Below are 26,542 nucleotides of genomic sequence, written 5' to 3'. Positions count from 1 at the left end.
GGCAGATCGAAGGGACCCCCCCCCGAGTTGGGGGGAGCAGGACAGCAGCCGCCAGCCCCCCCCCCCTCGCCCTGCAGCACCGTGGCATTAATGGGAAGTCGATGCGATCGCTAACGACCGCGCTGGCTTTGACCTTCAGCAGGGCCAAAGCTCCGAGCTGGGTTGTTAAAAAAGCTCCAGCTTCAGGCTGCCGGCTGCTCCGGGAAGGTAATTGCGGAGAGGTTTGCAGCTGGAAATTTGGGGGGTTGGTTCAAAGCCAGGCTAAGGTTCGGGCTCCTCGGCACCCGTGGTGCTTCGGTCCCCAAATTAGAGCTGAGCTGGGTGTGACTGCGCCCACCTCGTGCTGCTCAGCCCTCCCCAGGGCATCACGGACACAAATTGTGCCCCAAACAGCTCAGTGCTCCTCACCTGAAGCCATGCCCATGGGGCTGGAGGACACACGATGAAGCACACGTTACCAGCAAGACCCTCGGCATCCAGGAGCAGAGCTGGGACAGGGCAGCTCCCCCTGCCATATAACCCGTGCTGGGGTACCGGGACCCACCTGGGGTCCTGCTGAGGGGTGACGATGCCCACCTTGGACCCCAAAATCTAGGATAACGATGCCCACCTGGGATGCCATGGATAGGATCAAGCACAACCCTCCCCAGCCCTCTCCAGCTCCCTACAGAGGACGAGGAGAGCCCCTGGCTCCTGGGGAAGGACCCCTGCACCCACTCGCCCCCCAAGGGACCCCCAGAGCCCCCATTCGGCCCCGGACCTTGGGGCCAGGCGGTTGCAAAGGTCACTGTTGCCCTCTGGTGGCCCAGGGCTGGGGACAGCGGGGACAGCCCGGCTGCGACACCCGAAGCTGGGGCAGGGACCCCTCGGGGCACCCAGCGCGCAGGGAGGGGAAGGGAGCGCAGCAGGGCCCCCCCTGCTGTTACTGGGGGGAAAAAAGCAAAAAATGGGAAAAAGGAGAGCATGCAGCACGCATGGGGGGGTTGGAGGGGGTGGCGTGGATGACCCCATGGCAAGGGGATGAAAATCTGTGTCCCCGTGGCGTGCAGGGCGCGTGCACTGAAGGTGCTGGGTGTGCTCAGCACCCCTCTGCTCCCCAGCTCATCCCATCCCGTGTGCTGCTTCCCGGAGCCTGCAGACCCTCAGCCAAGCCAGATCCTTTATGGGAAGTAAAGGGGACAGATCCTTTATGGGAAATAAATCAAATCCACACCCCCCAAGGGGACGATAACCTCCCTCCTCTGCCCCCCCGGCAGCAGCTCTCCGTCCCGACAGGTGCCTCTCTCAGCCAGCCCCCGCTCCGAGCTCAATATTTTCCCCTCTCACAAACAAATCGATGCCAAGCAGCGGCTCGGAGGCTGCAAAGCGAGAGGCAAAGTCCGCAGCTTGCTCGGCCCCGAGCTGTAATTGCAGGCGCAGCGCGCGCAGCCCTCCCTCTGCCCTAGGATTCGCCCGTCTCCGCCAGCAACCAGCAACCTGCAGCTCCCAGGCTGCAAATTTTGGCTGCTGGCCTGGAAATCTCCGAAACGCACGCGGAGGAGGGATGCTGGGGTGGGCAGGGGAGGTGCTGTGGGGTCTGCGGGGTGGGGGAGCCGCTTGGGAGCCCGGTTATTGGGCGGTGGCGTCGGCTGCGGGGTGCTGGGGACAGGCAGAGCCCGCAGGGTTCCTGCATCCAGGCCCTACTTTGTGCTCACAAAACCCTGTCAATAAGCATTAAGAAAGCATCCAGCTCGCTAGGGAAGGGAAAAAATCTGTAGGGTTAAGATAAAGACACGATGACAGAGCAAGACAGGGCGTTATCTCGGGCGCAGTGGAAGGAAAGGAGGGCTGCTTGCCCTGGGAGAACACGAGTCTGCCAGGCTGAAGGTCGGGAGAGGGCTGCAGCAGATGAGCTTTTAATTGGGAATGCGCACGGCCATCACGCCTGCCTCGCTCCCACCCCCGGTACAAAAACCTGAGCGGGGTTTTTCTCCCGCTGGCACAATAAATGGCAGCAAACCCCCCTCCCCGAGGAGAGCCGAGCAGCCTGCTGCCCCATTACCTCCCAGCAAGAGCGGGAGGTGGAGGGGAAAGATGCTGCTTGGCTGCAGAGCTTCGAGACACATGCGAAAAAAAAAGCCACAATTTCCTCGAAACTTTGCATCTGCTGGAGCTGTGGGGCTGCTCTGCTGAAGCTGTATTGGATCCATACGCTGCGCCGTGCAGCTCGAGCCAAACTCACGCTGTGGGAGCCCCGGGGCCTCAGCAGGATAAAGCCCGGAGCCCGAGAGGTTCCCAGGCAGCTAGAGCCGGGCTGCAGCCTCCTTCCTCCCCGAGGTCTTCCTCCCGTGTGCCTCCCATCCAGGGTTTCCACCCCGGACAGGAACCAGCAGTGCTTGCGAGCCCTGCTGCCTCTCAGCAGCTTGGGGAAGCTCACGGAGAGGCTGGTGGCCAGGATGGAGAGGTAAAAACCTCGGTGGGCTCTGCGCTCTGATGGCCTCCTGAATGCAGGAGATGCAGGAGGAGCAGGAGATGCAGTGCCCCGAGCCGTGCCGCGCCGCGCGCAGCCACCTCGCCAAGAATTTAGCCAAAATGCAGGATTAGAGGCAGGTCGAGGTAAAGAGCACTCGAGACCACAACCCCCTAACAAGGTCCTGAGCAAATCCGTCCCAGCTGTGGGCCTTCCCACCAGGAAGCAATAAACACGCAGCCGCAAGAAAGGGAGCTGCGAGCTCTCCGCTGGGGCTGCGCCGCGCTAGCGACTGCCGGCACCGGGAGGGACGTGCGCCCCGCTGCTGTCCCTGTCCCGGGGCAGAAATGTCTGTGTGATGCCTGCCCGCATCCTTCAAGCTCATGGGTAGATGGATTTTGCGCGAGCTGGTGGAATATCTCTGCTTTTTGGCACGTTTTTGGGGTGGAAAGGGAGGAAATCTCAGCTGTAGAAGCTTGTGGGACGTGGTAGCTGGAGCTGAGCGGGTCTCTGAGGTGCTCAGCTGGGAGATCAAGCTCTGGATCTGGTCCCAGCACGCTGCCTGGCCCTATTTGTGCCTTCCTCCTTGGCAGACATCCCCTTCCCTGGTAGATGGAGGTGGCCAAGCCCCTAATGTGACACTCACCAACCCAAAGCAGGGCTCCTGTGGCTGGGACCCAGCTCCCTGCAAAGCTGTGATGGCACTGGTGGGACTGGGACCCCCGAGCTGGGCACGGGGTGAGCCAAGCTTTGCTCCAGGAGGATCCAGGAGGAAAAAAAAATTGCTGCTCCTGGCTTTAGCTGAACGATTTCCTTACCTTGGTGGTGGCTGCGGAGATGAGCCCCTGCCTGAAATTGCTTCCCCTGATTTAATATCCTTTTTTTTTTTTTCCATCAGTGCATTTGGCGAGACATTTCGGCTGCCCGCAGGCGGTTCAGAAAGCAGAGCAGAGGTGTGAAGGGGCGAGCTGCCCATCTCTGCGGAGTTCGATGGGTTTAAATAAACACTGATTAGCCCTACCGGCGCTGCTTTCCCACATGGAAGTGTCACAGCACCAGGAGAGGCTACCCCAAGTTTTGGGGAGGTATTTCTGATTTACACCAGGGCCAAGGATCAGTCCCGGGCAGCAGGATGCTCGGAGGTCACCTCCATGGGCATCTCCCTGGGGGGGGACGAGCATCCAGCCGGGAGAGCCCCCTCGGCCAGGCGCTGCCCCACGGAGGTCCCCAAACGAGGCAAACGGGACCAGATCTGAGGCTTCCCCTCCCTCCTGCTCCCCGCAGGGCTCCGTGCCCCCCTGGCCCCAGAAGCTCCTCCCGAAGCCTGGGGCAGGCTGAGCTCCCCGCAGGCAGCCTTTGCAAGCTGGTGCTTTTTAATCTGGCGGCGCACGGAGCGGGCAGCTCTCCAGCCCTCGGAGCTGCTTTGCATTTAGGCTTTGTCGGCTTTTGGCTACTGCATCCAGGGCAGGGGCAGGAGCAAGGCTCCACGACCCCACTGGCTCTGCCTCTGTGCCGTCACCTCCAAGATTTGTGGTTTTTTTTAGGGCTTTTGGGCCAGGATCTGAGCAGCACCGGGGTGCTGTGAGTGATGGTTGCGGTGCTCCACCACCGTCCACCCCGCCGTGGTCCATTGCACAGCATCCTTGGGGTCAAATCGTGGTGCTGGAGGAAAAACACCCTTCCTGCAACGGCCCTGAGGCTGCTCCCACCTCTCCATCCCGTCCTGATGGGGAGGGAGCCACGTTCAGCCTCAGCGTTCCCATGCCTCCGAGCTGGGCTTGGTGGTGCCTTTCGGAGCTGCTCGCCCTTCCCCATCCCAGCCTTTGATCCGCCTCCAGCTCCCGGCTCTGCTCGGGGTTTTCTGCCCTGCTTTCTCTCCGCGGGGATTTCCCGGACCACCTGGGTGGAACATTTCTGCCTCCCTGCGTTCCCCCACGCGGCTCCATGCCGGGGAGCACGCAGCAGCTCCTGCGCTCGGCCTCGCCTCTGCTCCAAACGGGTGGCTGAGCCGTACAGCAGCACCTCCAACCTCGTTAAATTCCCCTCCGGTCCAAAATCGGGAGGTTTTAGGGCTGGGGAGCCCAATAACCAGCACGCCACGGGGTGCTGGTGGCACCCAGGTGGCAGACACAGGACACGTCACCTCCCCGGACCCATGGTGATGGGAGCTGCGTCCCACTCCCTGCTTGATCCCACTGCAGCACCCCCTCCAGCACCAAAACCAGCCCCTGGCTGTCCCCATCCCATGTCCCCACGTTGCCACACCACCTCCCCAGGAGCCAGCCCGCAGGATACGGCCCCTGCTCCCCCCCTCCAGCGCGCGTGTCCAAGGAGAAGCAGGCCCCGGTGATTTCGCCCCCCCTCCCTCTCCCCTTGCAGGCTGTTTTTCTCCCCCTCTCCTCCTTCCATCAAGCAGCAAATATGCTTTCAGAGCAATAAGACGGCTGTTCAGCCTTTGGAACAAATGTTCTCTGCCAGGCTTCGAGCACAGGGGCGGAGGGGGGACTCACACTGATTTAATGACAGTGATTTAAGCAATTTGATCCATTTTTATGGCGCATTTACAGTTAGGGGAAGAGGAAAAAAAGAAAAAAAAAAAAAAAGAAAAAAAAAAAAAAGAGGGAGAGAGAGAGAAAGGCAGGAGTGGAACGGAGGCAGGAAAGGTTAGGGAACGCACCCCAGCAGGCGCCCGCGGGGGGAGCGCGGTGCCGCAAGCTGTTCCCCGCGTGGCTCTGCCAAAGCGAGCCCTCGCCAGCCTCCTGCGCCCTGCTCCCAAACCTGGCTCGGGGCTGCGCCAGCTCCTGGGGCTGCAGCTCGCTGGGGACACATCCCAGCCCACCGCCAGGGCCGTGGGTCCCCGGATGTGGGGGCGAGGAAGGGCTGATCCTGCTCCCCGCAGTGCGCACGGCCCCCATGCTGGGTGGGGATGGGGCTGCACCCCCTGTCCTGGGGGAGAGGGGCTCAACCCAAGACATTTAGGAGCTCCTGGCGTAGCCACCCCCCAGGATCACCCCACTTCTTCAAGCTTTCAGAAACTGGGGCTGCAGATGAGCATTTGGGGTCACGCACGGAGCCCTGGGGTGCCATGGGGAGGTGCCGCCCCCCCAGGGACCCTGCCAGCCCCCGTTAATTTGGGGATGCACCAGCTCAAACGGCCCTGCAGCCCTGCAGCAGGGGGATCGATGCCTTCAGCAGGCTCCGAGCTGGCCGTGGGGGTGCACACACTGCGCCTCGGGGAAGGGGGGGTTGATGGATTGCCCTGGCACCGCCAGCAGCGGCTGGGCCAGAGATAAATGGAATAAACGCTGAGAGCAGCCAAGGGAGGAGGGAACCCGGCGAGATCAGCCCGAGGGGGGCCTTGGCTCGCCGCGTTGGCAGCACATCTGGGAGGGCTCGGCTTTGGGGTGGGTTTGCAAAGGCAGAAAGAGGGAGAGCTGCTTCCAGCACCTGAACCCCGCCGCAGAGCCAGCGCCGGGAAGCGGGGTCAGGGGAGCACGGGAATCGGGGGCTCCCGTCTGATTTTCAGCCTGGTGCTGGGGCCGTACCCAAAACCCAGCCCTGCTCCCAAATATCTGAGCTGCTCGTTGTGATTTAACAAGTGTGGATTTCAGGGACCAGGCAGGACACGGGCTTTCCAGGCCATTTGGTGAGGCTGTGTCTAAATCGGTCTCCAAAACAAGCGCCCGTACGGATTTATCCACCCCCCTCCTCCTCGCCCAGCTATTTTGGAACCAGGAATGCAAACACCAAAGGAGCCCGGGGCACTGACACGGCCTCGGCATCGCACCCTGCCTTGTGCAGCTGCTCAGCCCGTGGCCTGGCCGGGGGCCCCCACGGCACCCAGCTCACCCCTTGCAGAGGTCTGGTGGGTTTTTTTCCTGTTTGTTTGGGATTTATTGCCTATAAAATATCCTGGAGGTACACGTCCTCGGAGCCCTGAGTCCTGCAGGTCTGTGCTGGGCTTTGAATCCACCTGAAAACGCCCAAATTTAAGGGATGCAACAGGAGTGGGTGGCACTGCTGCCTCCGCCAACTCGGGGTCGCCAACCCAGCATGGGATTGGGGTCTCGTGCTCTTTAAGTGCCTCCAAAGAAGGAAGGAGAAAAAAAAAAAAATAAATCCCAGCAGCAAACAAAATAAATCTTCCTAGCCAAGCCAAAACAGAGAGAAAATAGCCAGGGACCTTGGAAGGGAAGCTGTTTATTATAGTCAGGGGATGCGCTGCCAATTTTGGCAGTTGGACGCTTTTCCTTTTTCAGCCCATAAATAGACGCCCCCTGCTCGGGGTGGGCCGGCTCCCTGGGCTTGGCGGCTGCTCAGGAAAACCGTCCCCGTGGGGGCACTGACCCACCCCGCTGTGGGACGGGGCAGGGATCACCCCAAAAGTGCCACCCGTCCCTAATGGGGCACGAAAACGGGCAGCTCCTGATTTGCCACAGGTTCTCCAGGAAAGGGTTGGGGGTAGGGTTAGGATTAGGGTTGGGATTAGGGTTGGGATTAGGGTTTAGGATGCTGGGATTGGGGTGAGCATCAGGAGCCATCCATGGGCCCTGCTCTGTGCCAGGGCCCCTCACGCTGGCCCAGGAGCCCCTCGGAGCCCCTTTGTGCACCCAGCAGCACAGCTCCTCCTTGGAAATGCTTTCCACAGGGTTTGGGGCTCAGCACCGGGGGCTCCTGCCGTGCACCCACCCGTGCGCCCCCCAAAAACACTCGGATGCCGCAGGAGGGGGCTCAGGGATCGGGGGGGAGGTTGCAGCCCCCCAGCTCCGCTCCTGGCCCCTGCAAGGCCAGGTCAGGGTGGCCTCGTGGCCACGTTCCCAGGAGCCTGCTTCCTCGCTTTGCGGGGCAAAAATGAAATTTTCATTCAAATTCTCACCCCGGCGGCAGCGATCGCGGCTCAATCCCCGCCCGCTGCGTCCAGGCCTCTGCTCTGCACGGGAGAGGCGCGCGGCCGACAGCTCCCAATTACGAGGCGCACACACAGCTGCGGGAACAACCGGGCGCGTGGGGCTCCAGCCTGGAAAAACAAAACAAGAAACACGCTCGGAAACACGTGAGAAATGACCCGCAGGGACCAGGCTAGAGCAGGACCCTCTGGGTAAATCATTTTGGACAAAATAAAGTGGGATATAAGAGGGTGGTTCTGGGGAGAGCGCAAGGACAAACCCCAAAGGGCTGCAATCTGCACGGCAGCAGCACGGCTTTCGGATCACAGGTGGCAGACAGACAGACAGACAGACAGACGGACGGACTCCCACGGCGTGAATTTGCCCCGTTAACCTCACACCTGGAGCCGATGCCAAGAAATAAAACACGGCGCAGGGAGCTGCTGAGGGCTGCGGGGTGCGCGCACCCATCCCAGCTGGGGAGGACCCCGGTGCTGCCGGGATGCAGCAAACCCCATCCCCTGGGATTTCACCCTGTGGCAGCTCCGGGTGCCCCCCGGCTCTGGAAGCCCCCCAGGGGGGACAGGGAGCAGGAGGAAATTCACCCAAACCTCGAAACCTCGGCTGCGGTCCCAGCGCCGAGGCCACCTGTGCGCCGTGTCGGGGGGGACGCCCGGCAGCAGCTGCCTTGGCCCCGCTTCAAGCACTGCGTGGCCAGGAACAGCTCGGAGATTCAGCCTGGAGATTCAAGCACTGCATGGCCAGGAATATCTCAGAGTTCCAGCCCCGCTATTTTTAGGATGCTGAGCACCCCTTCCCCGAAACGCAGGGCTCCAGGAAATAATTCCCCTTCCCTCGGTGACCTCGCGGCACCTCGGGGGGCTGCACCCTGCGGGTCCCAATCCGGCCACATTTTGGGCTCGGAGCTAAAGGAGGCGCAGCCCCAACACCCCCCCTGTGTCCTCTTGTCCCCACGTGGAGCCTCGGTGCCTTTTTTCCACCGGCGGGGGACGAAATCCGAGCGAAATCTGCAGCCCTGCCGCCGTCCAGGTCGGCGCCCGGTTTCAATTATCACCTGCTGGAGCAGCAGCTGCCGAGGGCCGGGGAGCTCAAAGGAAAGTCAACAAGGGCTTGTTGTTTCAGCTGCTCGGGGCCACGCTGCTCCTCGGCCCCCCCTCAGCGCCGAGGGGGTGCTCAGCACCCGGGCAGGTAAAGGCTGCAGGGGGGAGAGGGGAGAAACCTGGCTGGCAACAAGGGGGGGGTTGGAAAAAAAAAAAATAAATAAAATAAAATAAAATAAAATGAAATAACCCACCAGCAACCCAGCCGCTGCACAGAGGTTATCCGGGGGACAGAGCAAATAATTGGCGAGGCGAACAATGCATTTTAATTAAACCTCTGCAGGAAACGAGGGGAGGGAATCGAGTTAATTGCACGGAGCGGGAGCAGGAGATTAAAAACGCTCGGCGCTCGGAAGATGGTGGCTCCCATCCGCCTTCGCCGAGCAAAAACAAGGCCACCTGGGGGGGGGGGATTGCTGGCAGGACCCCGGGGACAGTGGGGATGTACACACAGAGCTGAGAGATGCCACAGAAAGAGCTGAGGGGTTCTGGAGGGGGTCCCCAGTGTTGGAGAGCTGCGGGGACCCCAGGGCACCCCGGGAAGGGTGTGGGGAGCCAGGACATGGGGCAGGTCCTGGGAGGTCCCCCTGGGCTGGGGCATTGCTTGCAGCAGAAGGGGATGGGGGACGTGTCCCACCACAGCCCCATCCCCATCCCATCCCCATCCCAGGATCCGTGCTGCTTCGTGCCCTCCGCTCCCAGCCGAGGATCAGCCTGCAGCTTTTCCTGCCCTGCGCACTTCAGATTCCAGCCTCTTCCACGGAAAGAGAGGTGTTTTCCTCAGCTACTCCTTCCTCTGACCTTGCACCTCGTTGCTCCAGGCCGTGCCCACGCAGCAGCCTCACCCCCCCCCTCTGCGGCACCAGGAGCACGGCCGCGCTCCTCTTCCTCCCCAGGACAGACAGAAAAGCATCCCAGGGCCTGGCTGCCATCCTGGGGTCAGGCAGGACCCCCAGACAAGCACCCCAATGGCCCCAAACATCCTCTCCGATCAGGGGGCAGCAGCCACCACCCCAAAACCTTCTGTGTGCACCACGCTCTGCCCTCCATCCAGCCCCCCGTTAATGAGCCCCAGCACGAGAGGAGCAATCAGCCCCGCCGCCCGCCTGCTAGCAGCGATCTCCCCCCTTCCCTCCTCTGCAGAAATATCCCAGGCTGTGGTTTTTCGCCTCTGATCCCACACAGCTTTAATCCACCAGAGGAGTCCCACGGGGGGCACGGGAACGACTCCGAAACGAGCCCCGCGCGGGTCCGCGGCGCTTCTTGCTCTGCGCGCAGCACAGAACCCAAAATAAACCCACCGGGGTGGGGGGGCTCAAAGCCGAGCCTCGCCGAGAGCCGGACAAATTATAGCAATTAAAAAGAAGAAAGAGATGCGTTGGCTTTCAGAGCCGCAAACCTCAGGATGAATTTGGCAGCGGGGGGGGGGGGAAGGTTGCGCAGTCACGCGCGCGCTGCAAGAGCGAAACGCGTCGCACAACGCTTTCTGTCCTCGCTGGCACAAGCTGTCCCCGCAGGCTGCGGGTGCCACCAGAGCCAGCAGGAGGCTGGGACAGCCTGTCCCCAACGCAGCCGGGTCTGCCGCAGGGGGACACGTGCCGTGCCGTGCCCATAAAGCGGGGGCTTTTTGTGCCCGAGGATGAGCTGCGGGGTGTTCTCCCCCTGCGGGGAATGAGAGTTTTGGAGCAGCAAAGGGCCGGGAGCTTCTGGTTTTCCCTGGCAGCTGCAAAGGGCCAGGCAGGAAAAGCCACGGTGCTCTGCTTAAATGCTCTGCTGCTGCTGCCTGAGCGAGCTTTCCAGCCGAGCGACCGCGAGAAACCGGCCAGAAAAACACAGCACAAGCTTCAGCTGCGTGTCACGGGGGGAGCCGCACGATATTTGCGCTTGATGTCTGAGTCAGAGCCGGGAGGTGAAGCCCTTTATGGAGCATCTCCGGGGCTGTTTGGGCAATGAGCACAGCCTGGGAGATGTGCGGAGCAGGGCTCAGCATCCCCACGAAATGAAGGGGAGGCGGGGGCCAAGCCTCAGGGTGCAACCCAGGAGCACCCCCCTGGCTCTCCCTCCTCACCATCAGCCACGAGGCCGCCCCAGCTGGGGGATTAACCATGCCCCCGGGGTCAGGATGGTGCAGGCATCCCTGCAGAGCTGGGGACGGGGACATTTGGCAGCTCTGCTTGTACAAACACAACCCAGAGCCCCCCCCTGGCCGACATCTCCCCCCTGCTCATTTATCCAGCACGTCCAATATTTCGCCCTGCGCACTCGCACCAGACACGCGGTGCTCAGGATCCTTTTATACCCTGTCACTGCCAGCAGGCAGGGAAAAAATAACAATAAAAAAAAAGAAAGAAAACAAAAAGAAAAAGAACACGGTGTCATCTTGGGAAACTCGCTTCCCTGCTAGCACAGCCCAGCATCCTTGTCCTTGCCTGCGTCAGGATCCCGATCCTCTCGAGTTCCCTCGTGCCCTGCGGATCATAAAAGAAGAGCACAAACAGCCCCATCAGCATGCTGGGGGAGAGGCCAGCCCAGGAAAGCTGCACAATTTTGCCTCCCTTCGGTGAAGGAGAGGCTTTGCTGGCTGCCAGCCCCACGGCCATCCCTTTTCTGTCTGTGCCACAGCCCTGGGTGTACCTGCAGGGCTCCTCGAGCACCCAGCCCTGGGCAGGAGGAGGACTGGGAGCTGTTTGCTTGCGTTTAGCCAAAGGAAGGAGAAAAAATCCTGGTGTGGAGGTGCCACGAGAGGGCCCGGCTCTCACCCAGCTCCCTGGGGCTTCTCTCTCTCATGGTCACAGCAGAAAACACCCAGTTTCATCGGGGAGCTGTAGAAAAAGCTGATAAAAATGCCCCCTGGGGATCCTGGCTAGCAGCAGAGGGAGCAGAGCCCTGCCCTATTTATAAGGGAAAGCCACCTGGAGCTCTCCACCCGTGCTCCCAGCTGGGACAAGGAGCTGCAGTGACCTTGCCCAGACACAGTGGGGTGGGAGAGCAGAGCGAGAGCCCCCCCTCCCCGAAGCAGGAGCTGCGATGCTTCCCAGCCGCGTCCCTGTGCTGCTGTAAAACGGGCAGGGGAGGGAGAAATAATAATAAAAAATAATAATATTATCATACACGACAATAAAAAGTCATCTGCCTCGACGGGAATCTTCCCGTTTCGGCTGCGAAGCCTTCAGGAAGGATAAAATCAAATGCTTGAGTGGGGGGGGTGCGTCCCTCGGAGCCTAAATCTGTGATGGGACACGAGTCTGCCACGTGTCCTTAGGCACTTCCCATGGGACAAGAGGCCCAAACTCATGGTGATGCCTTCCTTGTAGGGCTCTACGAGGACCCCCAGCCTGGGGAAGCAAAGGGACCCCCCCGGGGCACAGCCACCGCAGGGTCCCTGCCTCCGGATGGGGCCCCCTTGCAGCCACAGCTGGATGGATGCAGGACTCCTGCTCTGTGCCCACCTTTTTCCGTGTGAGAGCAGACGGGGACGTGCCCCCCAGGGATTTTTTGGGGTGCTGGGGGTGTTTTCACCCCTCTGCTTGCCCCCAGCACCCGGCACGGGGACGCCCTGCGCGCTGCAGTTCCCCCCCGCAGACACTTGGTGGGGCTCCGAAACCGGGCACCCCGCAGCTCTGGGGGGGGGCAGCAGCATCCCCCCGACCCCTCGGAGCCAAAAGGGGGCTCCGTAAATCCCGGGGGGGGGCTATGGGAAGAAGGGGGTCCCCTCCCTCAGCTCCTGGGGCTGCGGCGCAAAGCCCGCGCCTGGAAGGGCTGCGAGGGGTGGGAAAAGGGGGATTGGACAGCCATAAATCCAGCCAGTTTGGGGGTGCTTTTACAGCCAACCCCACCTCGAATCCCCTCTGTTAGGAGCAGTTAAAGCTCCCAGGCAGTGTTCTCATGGCAAGATTTTGAACTGCTTTAATAGGGGTGCGATAAACCCCCCCCGGCACCCGGGGAGCAAACGTCCTTTTTATCCCTGGAGGGCATTTTTGGCCCAACCAAGAGCCGTCCTGCACGGGGAACCACCCGCAGCAGCTGCCCCTTGTTTCCCCTCTGGGTTCCCTACAGCACCGTGATGCGCCCAGCCAGCAAAAGCAGCAGCCGGAGGTGCCGGGGTGCACCCACACTGAGCAAACAGCACAAGGGCAGGGAGAAAAACACTTCCTTTCCCGTGCCGATAAGCAGTTTAGGGGAGGGCAGCAGCAGGAGCTGTCACAGGCCACGCCACGGCCTCGGCTTTGCCCCAGAATCAGCCTGCGCCCGTGTTTTCCCAAGGAAAACCCCAAATAAAACAACTCGGAGAGGGCTGCAGGGCTGGTGGGCTCCCCCTCTCTGCATGGCATGCTCCAGGGAGGGTAATTTAACAACAAATAAAAGCTTTTTTGTGGTTATTTCCCTTCCAACTATTGCGTGCTACTGCACAAACTTGTGCCTTTTGCTCCCAAACCCATGTGCTCAGCAGCAATGGGACCCCACACCGCATTCAGTGCCCATCTGACCGCCCCATTTCCATAGGATCTGGGGCCAAACGAGCCCCCACAAATGCTCCCAGGAGAGAAACGTGCCCGTGACACCCTGCTGTGGCCACCGAGGGAGCAAAGAGCACCGCGGGGCTGGAAAAGGGCAGCGTGGCCCTACAGAGACCCGAGGGGACGTGGGCTCCTAGCTCAGGCTGGAGTGTGCCCCAGTTAATCAAAGGGATCTTCTTTTTTTTCCTTTAATAAGATAATACTGAGTAATTGATTTTTAAATACAGCAAAATCAAATGCCCCGGGGCCCCAGCAGGATCCCAGCTCCTGCGCCAGATCAGCGGTGACTGGCAGAGATTGAGCGCGAGGGGGAGAAGGAAATAAAAATCCAATCTCCTCCGCACGCCGAGCTGGCTGCAGGGCAAACGCTGACGGTGCCTGAAAAGGTGAGTCAGTTGTTCTCTATTAAAAAATGAGAAAATGACCTTTTGGGTCATCAAAAGGGAGAAGCCGAGCTGGGGAAGGCAGCCAGGACTGTGCGGATGCACATGAGGTGGGGAGAGGAGCCGGAGGATTAAAGCTCAGGGCTGAGTAAGGACAATTTGGGGCAATTTATCCCAGTTTCCCTCTCACCCCATTATTTTTCACACAGTCCCAGTCGGGATGGGTTTAAGGACGTCACCCCACTCCACCCCCAGCCTTGAAATGTCTCGGGTAAATCAATAAACCCAGAGCCTGCAGGCACCCAGGAGCGAGGGGGTCTTGACAGGTTTATGGTCTTGGGGGGGGGGAGGGTATTTCATTTATTTATTTATTTATTAGAAAAATACACATGCAAATAATATATTTTTCACTGCTGAACTTTTTTTTTTTACATTGGAGAAAAAAATAAACACAGAGGGACTGAGGGGAGACCCGAGTGGAGACGCGCCCCCACCTCTCCTCTCCATCAGGCGCAAAGTGCAAACCCTGGGGCAGCGGTCACCCTACAAACACCCTTCTGGGGATCCCTGCCCAGGTCCTGGGGCTGGGGACGGCCAGCAAGCCAGGGAAAGCAGCGCTGGGACTGATCCTGCCTCAGACCCAGCGCGGAGCAGAGCCCAGCCCCATAATTACGGGTGCCAAAGCCCCAAAATCCCAGCAGGGAAAATCAAACCGCAGCCCCCTCGCTGCACCCTGGTGAGAGCAAGGAAATGCCACTGGGGACACAGAGCTACGGGGAAAAACCCTGCTCCTACGGGACACAGCACGGGGAAACCTGCAGCAGCAGCCCCTTGAAACCCATTCCCGTGGGACCCCAATGTTTGAGGGCAGTTTTGGGGTGAGCCCAAACTCAGGATCCCCGGAGCGAAGCGGTGCTGTGGCCGCGTCCCCGAACTGCCCGCAGCAGCCGTGCCAAGGAGGTGCTGGGCAGAACCTGCCGGGCTGCATACCAGGCAGCTGCAGTCACCAGAGCAGAGCAGGAGACGTGTTTGGACGGGGCTCTTTGGGGTGCGGCGGTCCCAAAGGCTATTCCGGGTGTGATGGGGAAGGGAAAGGGTCGGGGGAGGCGCAGCCGGTGCGGGGCTGTTGGCTCAGCCCTTGGGGAAACACCACAAGCCCTCGGCTGCCCCGGTGCTGGAGGTCACAGCAGGGTGTGGGGTGAAGGGAAAAGCAAACACGGCAAATCTGAGCGGAAAAACCCTACAGGGAACCCCCCAGCTGCTGCTTGCGTCCCCCCAAACAGCCTGGCACCGAGCACCGCTGCCCCCTCACCCTGCGCTCGTGCCTGAGGCCATGGCTGGTGTCCTGCGGGTGGAGGCTGATGGTGTGGCACAAATGCTGTTTGCTCTCCATGCACAGGGCCATACAGAGACTGTAGGGTGGTTTTCCCAAGAGAAAAGTTTCCCCACACCTCCCAGGGAACCTCACACAGCGAGGGAAGCCACCAGTGCCACCCCGCTGCGCAGCGCAGCACGACCTCCTGGCCACCCCGAGCAGCCCCTCCTGCCGTGCCCCGCACCCCAAATCCCTGGACAAAAAGCCCCTCAAGTGCCCCAAAACCCCTAATTCCTTTAACAGCCCCCTGGAACCAGGTGCTGCCAACCTGGTGCCTCGCTGCGGGGGGATGCAGGAGGCTCGCAGCCTCGTTTCCTCCGGATTTTCCACCGTCCACACCAGCCTCGAGAAGGCATCGAGCAGCAAACGCATTCAGCAGCTCCTCACTCCACAACATTTTGCTCCAGCCCCCGCTGCTATGAGCACTGAAGCCCCCAAGCAGCATTTTGGAGGGGGCTGAGGACACAGCAATGAAGTCCCCAGGCACAGGGGGGCTGCAGCAGCTGCTTTCTTTTTCATCTTGCTTTCTCTCTTGTATTATTATTTTTTTTTTAGGTTTTGTTTGTTTGTTTCTCCCTTTGTCCGCTTGTTTTTACCCGACCAAAACCCCACTTCTGGGTCCGCCTGCTCCGAAAACAGACGCGGGAGGCTCTGGCGAGGGACGGGGGCTGTTTGGCTCCTACTTCTACGGGCTGCCCACGGCGCAGCTCTAAGGGTTGGCGGATGCTCATGCAGGTGGGGGGCAGCTCTGCGAGCGCGTGCGCGACCCCCGAGCAGCCCAGATTCATTCGGGGCCCCTTTTTCTCCCCAACTGCTCCGGCCGCCGTCTCGCTGCCGCTGTGCCGTGCCGGCTGGGCGGCTACTCGGTGGCCATCTGCTCGATGTGGTCGCTCAGCAGCTTGTATTGCTCTGGGGAGGAGAAGGAAAGAGGAGCTGGGGTGGTGCCGGAGCGTCCCAGCGAGGCCGGCGGGTGTCCCCCCGCCCCTAAATCCCACCCCTACCTTCGTCCAAGTTGCCGATCGTCGCCTGCTTCTTGAGGAAGTCGCTGCAGAGCTTCTTGTTGAGGCCGAACGCCAGCATGTTGTGGATGAAGGTGCTGAGGAAGGGCGGAGATGCTCGGCGAGGGCAGGGCCAGGCTGCCCTTCCTCCCTCCCCGCCACCCTCCTCTTCCTCCCCGGCTGCCGGCTGATGATGCTCGGGTGCGCGACAACGCAAAGGGCAGCAGCAGGTCCCAGCAAGGAGCACCGAGGATGCTCTGCCCCATTTCCCCGCCACACGGGATGTCCCCGAGGGAGGGGACAGTGTCCCACCACCCTTGGCAAGGACCCACGGCGCTGTCCCCGCGCCCCGCTCACCCCAGCTGCCCGAAGGTGATGTTCTCGTTGAAGCGCAGGCTGTCGTCCCGCTCCTCCTGCGTCATGTGGCACCACTTCTCCCTGCAAGGAACGAGCCCCTTTGGCACCACCGACCCCCCCGAACCCCCTGCATCCCCCTCTCCGTGTCACCAAGGGCACGGGGACACCTCCGGGCCCGCTGGCTGCCGGAGCGCGCCCCGTGCTGGATGGGCTCAGGTGCGCACGCCTCCACCCAACCTGTTATTTTGGGGCAAAAGAAGAGGTACCCGGGTTCGAGGTCCTCTTCAGCTAGGAAATAGCACGGCCACTCCAGCACCGAGCTCGCGTCGCACTCGTGGTGCCTTCATTTTGGGATGGGAGGGTGAGCAGGGGGCTTGCAGGGCCAAAATCCTGGAGCAGCCCCACCTGCAGCACCTCTCCCCAAAGTGCCGTGGGGTTTCCAGCTCCCAGAGCGCCCCAAAAAGCTGCTCCCCAAACACCCCCACCCCTCTGCAGTGCTGCAGGAGGGTTTTTGTACCCCTCGTACCTGTCCCCATCCCATCCCCGCTCAGCAGCTGAAGCCAGGTCCCCAAATCACAGCACATCCCCAAATCCTCGAGGGTGCCCCAGCTCTGCCGCGCCCCCCGGCAAACGCACCCGGAGCATCATCTCCTTAAAGAAAAGGGGGGTTTGAAAGGACGGGGGTCCCGCTGGGGGGGCTCTGGGGCAGAAAGTCATGCTGAGCAGGGCAGCAGGGGCACCGCGGCGGGGCTCAGGCGGTGCCGGCACAGCGCAGTGCATGAGCCCTGGGGAAAGCCCAGCTCCAGGGGGAAGCCAGCCCCCCGCCGAGAAACCAGGTGAGGAGACAGGCAGGGAAAAGAGGAAAGGCAAGGAGAAACAGGGACAGAAGAAATATATAAATGTGGAGGAGGAAGAGGAGGAGGAGGAGGAGGAGGAGGAGGAGAGCAGGAGCGGACCGAGCAGGAGCGCACGCCGAGCGGGACCGAGGTGCTGCCAGGTGGGAACGGCCCCCAGGGAGAGGGATAGGGGAGATTGAGCAAAATTTTGTTGCTGAAACTGGAAAAGGATGAGAGATTCACCCAAAGGTTGAGAGATTCACCCAGCCTGCCACCAAAGCCAGCCCAACCCCGGCCTCAGAAAGCTGCTGAGCTGAGCCTTTGGTCACAGGGGCTGAGCCGGGTATTGGGACAGCTCTGGAAGCGCATATGGGATGTTTTAAACAATCTTTTTAAAGAAATTTCTCCAAGATAAAGCTAACAATAGCAAATAAAAAAATTAAAATAAATCATATTCAGCTCTGGAGGCTGAAAAGAAAGCAGAAGAATCAGATTGAGGGGCTTTGAGATCTGGCAGAGGAACTTCACAGATCTCACTGGCCCGCTGTGAGAAGCAGCAGGTCTGAAACTTTTTTTCCTGCCTTTTTATGTTTTGTTTTGTGTTTTTTTTTTTTTTTTTTTTTTTTTTTTCTTTTTTTGCTGTGCTGGCCCAGGGAAGCCTCTCAGCCCCTTCAGGGGTTGCCCCCTGCCAGCTCCTGCCCAGGAGACCCCCGGGATGTGCCCTGGGCTCGCACCCACCGGGCTGGCAGGGCTCAGCCTCGCTCACCCCCAGTGGCACCGCAGCTCCCCAGGCTTCATCCAAACAAATTCGGAGCCACCCAGCTCCTGTGCACGCCTTCGGCACGTGGCCATCCCCCTGCCCTCACCCTCCTGCTGCTGCCATGGCCCGGAGCCCTTCGTTTTTGGGATCAGCTGCTGCAGACACCCCGATCCCAGCACCCAGCGCCCGGCTCTGATCTGAGCTTTGCATCCCAGAGGCCGTGCTCCTGATGGCAACGCGCAGCCTCCTCTGCAGCGAGGGCAGATTTCCCCACACAGGGGGATGATTTTCCCCATTTTGTGCCCCAAACCTGCCCGGGACACAGCCCCCTTCCCGTGGCAGCTCCCCGGGGTCCCCAGCAGCAGGGGGAGTCCCCGGCTGGGGCGGCACAGCTCGCGTGGGGCCGGGTTTCTTCCCAAAAAGCAGCGTTCAGGAGAAAGCAGCCAGGCTGGGGAGGGGTTTGGGGCGAAGGCAAAGCGAGGAAGAAATGCGGGCGGGCACGCACCTCTTCTCCTCTTCCTCCCCAGCGTCCCCTCTGGAGCAGAAGCAGAAACGGGGCCGAGAAAAGTCGCGCGTTACGGGTCATGCAAGAGAGACGGGCGCAGGGCAAAGGGGGAGAAGAACAGACGGAGAGAGGGGGTTAGAGGCGGAGGGAGGGGAAAAAGAGAGAAAAAAAGGAGTTTAGTGCTGTCGCCTTCCCTCCCCACCCCGGCCCCTGCCCTCCCTCCCCAGGGGAGAAGCCTCCTCCTGCAGGGCAGGACACGGCCACCAAGGCACCGCCGAGCGCCCCGCGGCCCCTTGCCGTGGCCAGACACCAAACCTGGCACCCCGAACCCAGCCTGCAGGGCGCCAGCCCCCTGGGGGCTCAACCCCCAGCCCCGTTCCCCCTGTGGCCGCCACCTCTCAGCCCCCCCGAGGTGCTCGGAGCTCCCCGGGGAGCTCTCCCAAAGCTCCTTCCTTCACCGGGCTCAGCCCTGGGATTAATTGAGAAAGAGACATTTGCTGCTGCTAATTTGGGGCTTAATCGAAGCAAATGTGGTTCCAGCTGCGTCGCCGCTCGACAGCTTCTTTTTTTTTTTTTTTCTGGTCGGTTTGGGGAAGGAAAGCAAAAAAAAAAGAGGAGAGAGATGGAGCCGGCCGAGCATCCCGAGGGGTTGTCGTGGTCGGGGACTGGGGCCAGGAGGGCTGGCTGCTCCCTGGTCTGCCTTCACTGCTGGGAAAGGGGCTGCCAAAACGCTGGGTGCTCCACGCCTGCCCCCTGCACGGCCCCCTTGGGGACACTGTGGGGACCAGGGCGTCCCCTCCCCTGGCTCAGGAGCTGCTGGCAGGACGAGCCGCAGCAGGCTGAACCCCACCTGGGCTATCCAAGCCTTCCTTCGGGGAAAAAGGATGCAAAACGAGCTGGAAAACCTCCCCATCCCCATCCTTAGGAGGTTTTTTTGGGGGTGGAGGGTCCTACCTGGTGGTGGGGGAGCGCTTCCTGCGCTCGCAGTGCACGGCGTCGAAGAAGGCGGCGTTCCAGAAGCGCAGGTTGTGCCTGCGGGGAGGGACGGGGCATCAGTGGGGCCACCCCACATCCTTCCCCCATTTCCCTCCCATCCCATCCCATCCCATCCCATCCCATCCCATCCCATCCCATCCCATCCCATCCCATCCCAAGGGCTGGGAGGTGCTGAAACGAATCCGGCGAATTTGGCCCCGTTTTGGGGGAAACCCCCGCGCTGCCCATCCCGCGGGCAAACGGGCAAAGGCGGGCACGAGCCAGCCGGCCCCAGCTTTACCAGATGGGCTGCTGCTTGAGGTGCATGTACAGGTAGATCTTCTCCCCTTTCTTCTCCTCCTCCGGGCTCTGCACGGAAACTGTGGGGACAGGGCAGTCACACCGGGTGGCACCCCCCGCCCCACCACGCCATAAAACCCCGCGTGTCCCCCCCTCGGTGCCCGATGGCACGGTTTGTGAGCCCTTGGCTGCGTTTTGGGGGCAGGAATTAGCTCCGATCTGGGACACGGCTGTCCCAGGAGGGTGCTGGGGCACTTTGGAGCCCCTTTGGGGCACTCTGGGACAGACAGCTCCGTCCTCTGCCCACCCCACAGCTTCCAACCCTCGCCCCGGGGGTGCTGTCACCGTTCCGCAGCTCTGCCTCCACTCACCCGTCTTCTTCAGCCTCTCCTTCGGCCTGTCCTCACCCTCGCTGCGGCACAGAAACCAGCGTCAGCCCCCGAGAAAAGCAGCCAGAGGAGCAGAGCCCCGCACCCAGGCCACGCAGGAGACCCCAAAAGCGGTGCCACCGCCCCCTGAACCCACGTACCCCCATCCCCGTGAGGACGCAGGGCTCCCAGGCCACCGGGTGCCCGGCGCCCAGCGTAAAAACCCACGGGACCATGCCCCAAACCCCCTCCCCGTGGCCACTACGACCCCACCTCGGGTGTCCCTCCACCTCCCCGGGCCCCCTGCCCGCCCCGGGGGTACCCACTGGCTTTTTCTGGCCGCGGGACCCTTCAGCTTGGTCTCCAGGCCCCCGAAGAAGCCCTTGACGTTCTCCGTCCTGGCCGAGGTGTTCTTCAGCAGCCTCTCGGCGATGTCCTTCTTCTCGGCCAGCCAGCTGTTGGCCGACCTCAGGTAGGAGTCGATGCTGCCCGTGGGCTTCTCCTTGGCCTCCAGGGGCAACGCGTGGCTCTTCCCTGGGGGGTAACACCACCGGGGGCTCAGCCTTCACCTCCAAAGAGGGGGCAGCAGGCTCGGCACCCGCACCCGAAGCACTTGGCACCCGTGGGTGCCCCTCACCGATGTAGAAGTAGGTGAAGCACATGGTCATCAGGTTCTTGGCGGGGCTGAAGTCGTCCATCTGGTGGCACCTGGAGCAGAGATTTGAGGAGGACACCCAGCGATGGCACCAGGTGGCTCTGATCTCGGGGGGGGGGGGGATGACAACGAAGCCGAAATCCCCCCGGGACTTACTCAAAGAGCACGAGGGCGAAAGACTGCATGAGGCGGTAGAAGGTCGGCTCCGACACGCACTTGGAGTTGCAGCGCTGCGGGCACAAGCGGGGTTGGGTTTGGCACGGGCGGCTTCAGCCCCCCAAATCCCGGCGCAGGGAGGTGGGAGGAAAGCTCAGACAGCACGGTGTGCACCTCGGCTTTGGTTTGGGAGGGAGGGAGCGGGGAGTTTCTGGGTGCTGATTGCGTTTGGCTCCAAGGCGAGCAGGCGGCTCCTCTCCCACCTCGCACCGATCGTGCGTCTGAGGTGCTTTTATTCACTCTGCACTGAAAGTCCTCCCTTTCCCCAAGTCCCTGCCCTCCAAAAACACAGCTCCGGGGCACCGACAGATCCCCCAGGACTCAGCTTTCTGCCCAAGCCCCCGGCACGCGCTGCCCCCCTGCCCCCTCACCTGGGCGCTGACGTATCTCGCGAACCATTCCCTGCCCTTCCCGTCCTCGCCGCTGCACAGCTCCCCAAACCTGGCCTTCTCCTCCTGGTCCAGATCCTCCCTGAAACAGCAAAAGGGGGAAATAAAAGCCATCAGGGCTGAGGGCATGCCCGGCACCCCCTGCACGGCAGGGTGACGGCTCAGCTCCCCCCCAGCACCCTTTTGGCAGCGTCCTGGCACAAGGGGCCGGCACGGGGCGCATCCTTTTTGCCATCCTCCCGCTCACGCTGCTCTTTTCTCCCCCCCAGGCAGGAGGCAGGCCAAAAGGGAGGAGGGAGAAGAAAAAAAACACAACAGCCAGAGGAGAAGCTGAGCAGCAGAGACACCCGCTCAGCCCCCGAGCTGAGCCAAGCGCCCCTGTTACTCCTCACGCTCGCTGTGTGCCGAGCCGCGGCGAGGGGCCCCGGGGGCTGCTCCCCTTCTCCCTCACCCCCCGGAGAAGATTTTCTCCACGTAGTGCCGCATGAAATCCCGGCGCTCGGCCGTCGCCTCGTCCCTGGCCGACTCGGTGCTCTGGCTGGAGGAGAAGGACTCGGCGGAGGACGAGCGGCGGCGGCCGCCCCAGCGCGTTGGCGAGCCGCCCGCCTCGTGGTCGCTGTCCGCAGACTCGGTGGCATCGCTCTCCTCCCCGGCCACGTCCCCCACGTGCCCGTTGCCGCTGGGGACATCCCCGGGAGAAGGCTCCGAGGGGGCACGGGCGGGTGTTTCGGTGTCGAAGTCGATGAGGTTCCCTACGGGCACCTCCAGGGGGGCCTCCATGGCTGTCTCGGGGAGGGGGTGGTGGTGGTCGGATCGGCTGGGTGCTCGTCCTCTTGTTCCTCAGCGGGGTGTGGAGGCCATCGCCGGTGGGGACGGGTTACCGCGGGGCATCTGAGGGACAGGGGAAGGACCAGAGTGAGGGGACGACCCCAGGAACCAGCAGGGAGAGGAGCCCCCAGGTCCCCAGGGTGCCCATCAGCAGCTGCAAGGGACAGGACAGGGGCACCCCGGGTGGCCAGAGGGGGCTGCTCCCCGTCCCACAGAAACGGTAAACCCCCCGTGGTGCTCACGTGCTCCCCACACCCTTTAGGAGGGTTTTTCATCCTTTAGCCCAGAAAAGAGGCAACGTGAGCCTCTGGGATGTGACATCTCGTGGCTTGATGGGTGAAACTGGGCCGGCACAAGCCAGCAGGCAGCAAACACGCTCGTCATCACCCCCGGAGCCTCATCCCTGGAGAAGACTCCAGCCCCTTTGGGTGAGGGGATGCTGGCCACAGCCTCTGCTACCGGCCCCTGGGGGCAGGAGAACCCAAATCCCTGCTCTCCAACCCTCCCTGACGTTGGCACCGGTGTCCCCGTGCCCCAGGACCCAGGAGGAGCTGCAAGGACACTGCTGCAGGCAGCAAACCAGCGGCAGCATCGTCCTCCCAGGGCAGCAGAGCAGGCGGGAGGCTGCGTTGCCAAAAAAAACCCAGCTGGCCACTTGCCTGCCTCATCCATCCACCCCCAGCCCAGCCTCCCGGGGCATCCGCAACGTCCTTTCTGCACGGATGGAGCCGAGACCTCCTCGAGAGGTCGTCCAGAGCCTTGTTTTGTCCCCAAAGTCTCCTCCCTTTGTCCCCAAGCCGTGCCAGGAGCGTGCAGCAGGCGGGTGGCACCGCTGCCACCGCCGGCCCCTGCGCCGGCTCCAGGAGCTGGCTTTTCCTCTAAAACACATGGATTTATTTTTTTTCCTGGCATCCTCATCACGCACAGACCCTGGCCCTCCAGCAGGGAGAATTTGGGGTGCGATCTGAGCAATGGCCAGGACTCACAGCGGGTACCTGCAGCATCACGAGCTCAGCGGGGACCTGCCCGGGGCTGCGGGCGGCACTGGGAGCCCCTCTCTGCTCCAGGACATTCAGAAGGCTTTAACCACGCTCTCAGCAGCCCGTGATTAAACACTGCCACCCAACCAAGGGCACAAAGGGTGCTTTAAGGTGCCGGGTGCCCGTCCTGCTTCTCCCAGCCCCACAGCACAACCCAGAAGAGCTCCAGGAGCCCAAAGGTGCCCAAAGGCCGCCCCGTGCCCGCTGCGCAGCGCTGCCACTGCTCTGCGCAACGGATCTGGGAGGAAAACAGCCAAAATAGGGACCAAAACCCCAGCTCCCACCACCGCCCGCACACAGCCTGGGGCCTCACTCTCCTATAAAAGCCATTACTGCTTTGATTCGGGGAGCAGAAGGGATAAAAAGAGGCCTTGGGGCTGCTCAGGAGCATTGCAACAGCTCAAAGAGGCATCACCCAGCTCCGGCAGCCCCCGGGCTCTTTGCTCACCCAGCTCGGCCAGGCAGGCGAGGCAGACCGCAGCCTTCCTCCCAGCGAGCATCCTCCAGCACATCCCTATCCCCCAGGGGCTGCTGGCACACGTTTAATCTGCATCTCCCCAAGGGCACAGCAGCCAGGGAGCACCACAACCAAGAAAAAGCTGTCCGGGGTGGGGGGCAGGCGCAGAAAGGCAGCTCCAGGAGCTGTCCCTCCTTCCAGGAGCCATCCCAAGGCACGGATCTGCTCGGCTGGATTTCTGGAGGAGAAGGAAAAGGGGGTGCTTTCCCGAGAGGTTTGGGCTCGCCAGCGTGAGCAGCGTTTAAGCAGGGGAGGTTAACGCCTGGCTCCGGCTGCGAGGGGCAGGGGAATCGGAAGGAGGTGCTTCCTGCAGGAAAGCACCTGAATTTATCCTGAATTTTAAATTTTAAAAAGGTTGGAAGCTTGTGACTTGTCCCCGACACCTCTTGGAAGCTGTGTGACATTTCGCACTGCTCCCCGCCCCCAGTGCATCCTTCCTGGCTGGGACCACCCAGCCTGGGTGTGCAGCCAAATTCCTTCACCCCCTAAAAAAAAAATGAAGAAATGGCACGCCAGGAGAGAGAAAACCAGCCCCAGAGCCCCACCGAGGCTGCCGGTGCTCCCAGCGAGGGAGCGATGCTCTCCCGTGGGCAGGAGCCTCTGCTCCGAGTGGGAAACTTCCAGCTCAACGCTGTCATTAAATTGGAAACCCTCTGCCTGCCCTCTTGGAGCTATGGGGACACGTTCCTGGGGTCCCTCTGCTCCCAAAAGCTCAAGGAGGGAGCTCGGGAAGCCGCTGGGGACCCCCAGCCCATCTGCACCCCGCACCGGGGGGAAGGGGAAAGACAGGAGGAAATTTTTTTGGCACTGCTCAGCCCTGGCACCTTTCCACGCTGCAGCCCATCGGGGACCTGCATTAGGGTCCCAGCTGCCCCCCGCAGCACACCCCGAGCCCAGCAGGCAGCCAAAATGGGGGTGTCCTGCATTAGGGTGTCCCAGAACTGGGTGTCCCGGAGCCGGGTGTCCCAGCTGGGCTGTGTGAAGGTGCCGTGGCCAAAAAGCTTGGCTCCTGCCAAGGAAAGCTCCCGGTGCTGTAAGGGAACGTCCTGTTTCCTCCTGGGAACTGGTCGGTCCTGCTCAGCCCCGCTCACCCCCCCCCCGTGGCCCCAAGCAAACCGCAAAATGCCCCGCAAATGCCCCAAATCCGGGGGGCCTCCTCCCAAAGTGGCCCAGGGATATTTCCAGGCGCAGACCCCTCCTCGTTTAAACAACCCTGGACTCGCCGGAGCCCAAACTCCCCCTCCCCGAGCTCGGCTCCCCATGCGGGCAGCAAGGACAGGGGCTGTGTTATCGGGGTTTAATCCTGCCCTGTCCTTGCCCAGCCCCTTTGCTGGGCTCCCTTTTTGCGCCTGGCTCCCCAAAACCCCCTCGCTCAGCTTGGGACCCCAAACTGCCCCAGGGACCCCAAAATCCCCGCTCGCCCTGCTGCCTCCTGGCACCAGGCGGCAGCTCCCCGGGGCTTTGATGCTTCGGGGGGGGGATTAAATGTCTCCTGAGCAGCCCTTGCCTTGCACCTAAGGCAGCTTTTTGTGCCCAGCAGCGGCTCCAGCTCTAACTCATCACGGCACAGCTCCCACCCCATGAAAAGGGCACCCAGGACATCCCCCCCCCTCATGCACGCACACCCCAGGGAGCCCCAAAACGGAGCCATCCACCCCACAACCCCCATTTCCAGCCCCTCACCCAGCACACAACGGGGGAACGCGATGGCTTAAACCCTCCTCACATCACCCCAACGAGGCCTGTCCTCGCAGGGGGTCTCAGCAGAGCTGCCCCCACCCCAGCTCGCATCCTCCCCCCCAAAAAAAAATCGCTTTACCTGCGCCCAGGAGCAGCGTCACATCGCCCCCGGGGCGAGCAGCATCGGCGTGGTGGGCACCTTGGGCACGATGCGGGGCCCGAGGGGCTCACGCATGCCCCGTCCCTGTCCCCATCCCCGTCCCCGTCCCCATTCTCTCCCCCCCCCCCCCCGGCCGCCCACGCAGGCACGCACACAGCGCAGCGGCTGCTGCGGCGCCGGCTGGGAGGAAGAGGAAGGAAGCAAGGAAGGAAGGAAGGAGGGAAGGAAGAGCCCTTTGTGCAATTTCGCCACGGTTCACGGCTCCCCCACAGCCGCCCCGGCCCCCTCCCCGTGCCCTGCGGTGGGCACCCTACAAACAGGACCCCCCCATGCTGCTCGCCCCCCCCCCAGCTTCTCCATACACGCAGCTATCCAAAATACGGAGCGTATAAATATAAATTCCTCCCCATCGAGGAGGGATTTCCCAACCCTTTCCATCACCTTCAGCTGTTTTTTGGTGTACCCCCCCCCCATTTTTCAAGCCCCTCCTGAGGGCTGTGAGCTGCCTGCTTCGCTTCTCCCCAGGGAAAAATAAAAATTGGAGGCAGGGGGAGAAAAGGAAAAGGGGGAGGAACCGGGGGAAAAGCAGCTTGAGGTGGGATGAGGCTGGAGCCCTGTGGGGTTGGGGTCCCCCCCCGCCTGCCCCTGCCCACGCTCAGTGACCCGGCCCCGCTCCCCCCCGACCCCTCCTGGTGTCTGCCCCGAGCACCGGGGGGGGAAAATCCCCGGTGAGGGGTGGGGGACAGGGAATGGGCGATGTGGGACCCGTGGGAAGGGGGTCCCTGGTGGGGCGTTACGTGCCCAGGTGGCAATTTTGGGGTGCTCACAGCGGGGGGGGGATTCCCACACCCTAAAACTTCTCAGCCCTCGCATTGGGACCCCATCACCTGCCTGCAATGAATTAAAGCATCCCCTGTTTTTGGGGGGGGCAGCAAAATAAGGATCATCCCCCCCCCCCGGCGGAGACCACGGGGCCGGGACAAAATTCAGAGCTCAGCAGCAAGCCGAGAGCATCGCTAATTAGCGGTCCGCTGAGGGCGATGATTATAATTAACTCTGCCTTCGGAAATTGCAGGCGGCGTGTAAAAACACGGCCCTATTTCCCTTCCCTCGCATCACCCCAGGGCTCCCCGGCACCCGCAGAGGGGCAGGGAGGAGGAAAAAGGAGCGGAGAGGAGGGGAAGGACCTCTCCATTTCGGGGAAGGGGCCCTTGGGCAAGCCCTGCT

The 26,542-nt window shown here is 61.8% G+C and overlaps 1 protein-coding gene across 1 annotated transcript; it reads right to left on the bottom strand.

The window, feature by feature from the left end:
* Nucleotides 1–13,772: 13,772 nt before the first annotated feature.
* Nucleotides 13,773–25,424, bottom strand: KIAA0513. Its single transcript, XM_084294789.1, has 12 exons — nt 25,295–25,424; nt 21,542–21,981; nt 21,073–21,172; nt 20,642–20,715; nt 20,468–20,538; nt 20,157–20,364; nt 19,834–19,874; nt 19,464–19,542; nt 19,142–19,219; nt 16,087–16,167; nt 15,733–15,827; nt 13,773–15,640 (listed from the first exon to the last, which is right to left on the bottom strand). Exons 2-12 carry the CDS (start codon nt 21,868–21,870, stop codon nt 15,591–15,593), a joined length of 1,206 nt encoding a protein of 401 aa, XP_084150915.1. The 5' UTR covers nt 21,871–21,981; nt 25,295–25,424; the 3' UTR covers nt 13,773–15,590.
* Between the last annotated feature and the right edge of the window lie 1,118 nt (nt 25,425–26,542).

Source organism: Netta rufina (assembly GCF_964035555.1).
Source record: "Netta rufina genome assembly, chromosome: 13".
NCBI classification, from domain to species: domain Eukaryota; kingdom Metazoa; phylum Chordata; class Aves; order Anseriformes; family Anatidae; genus Netta; species Netta rufina.
Note: the sequence above shows the minus strand (reverse complement) of the source record. Positions and strands in the feature narration are given on the sequence as shown.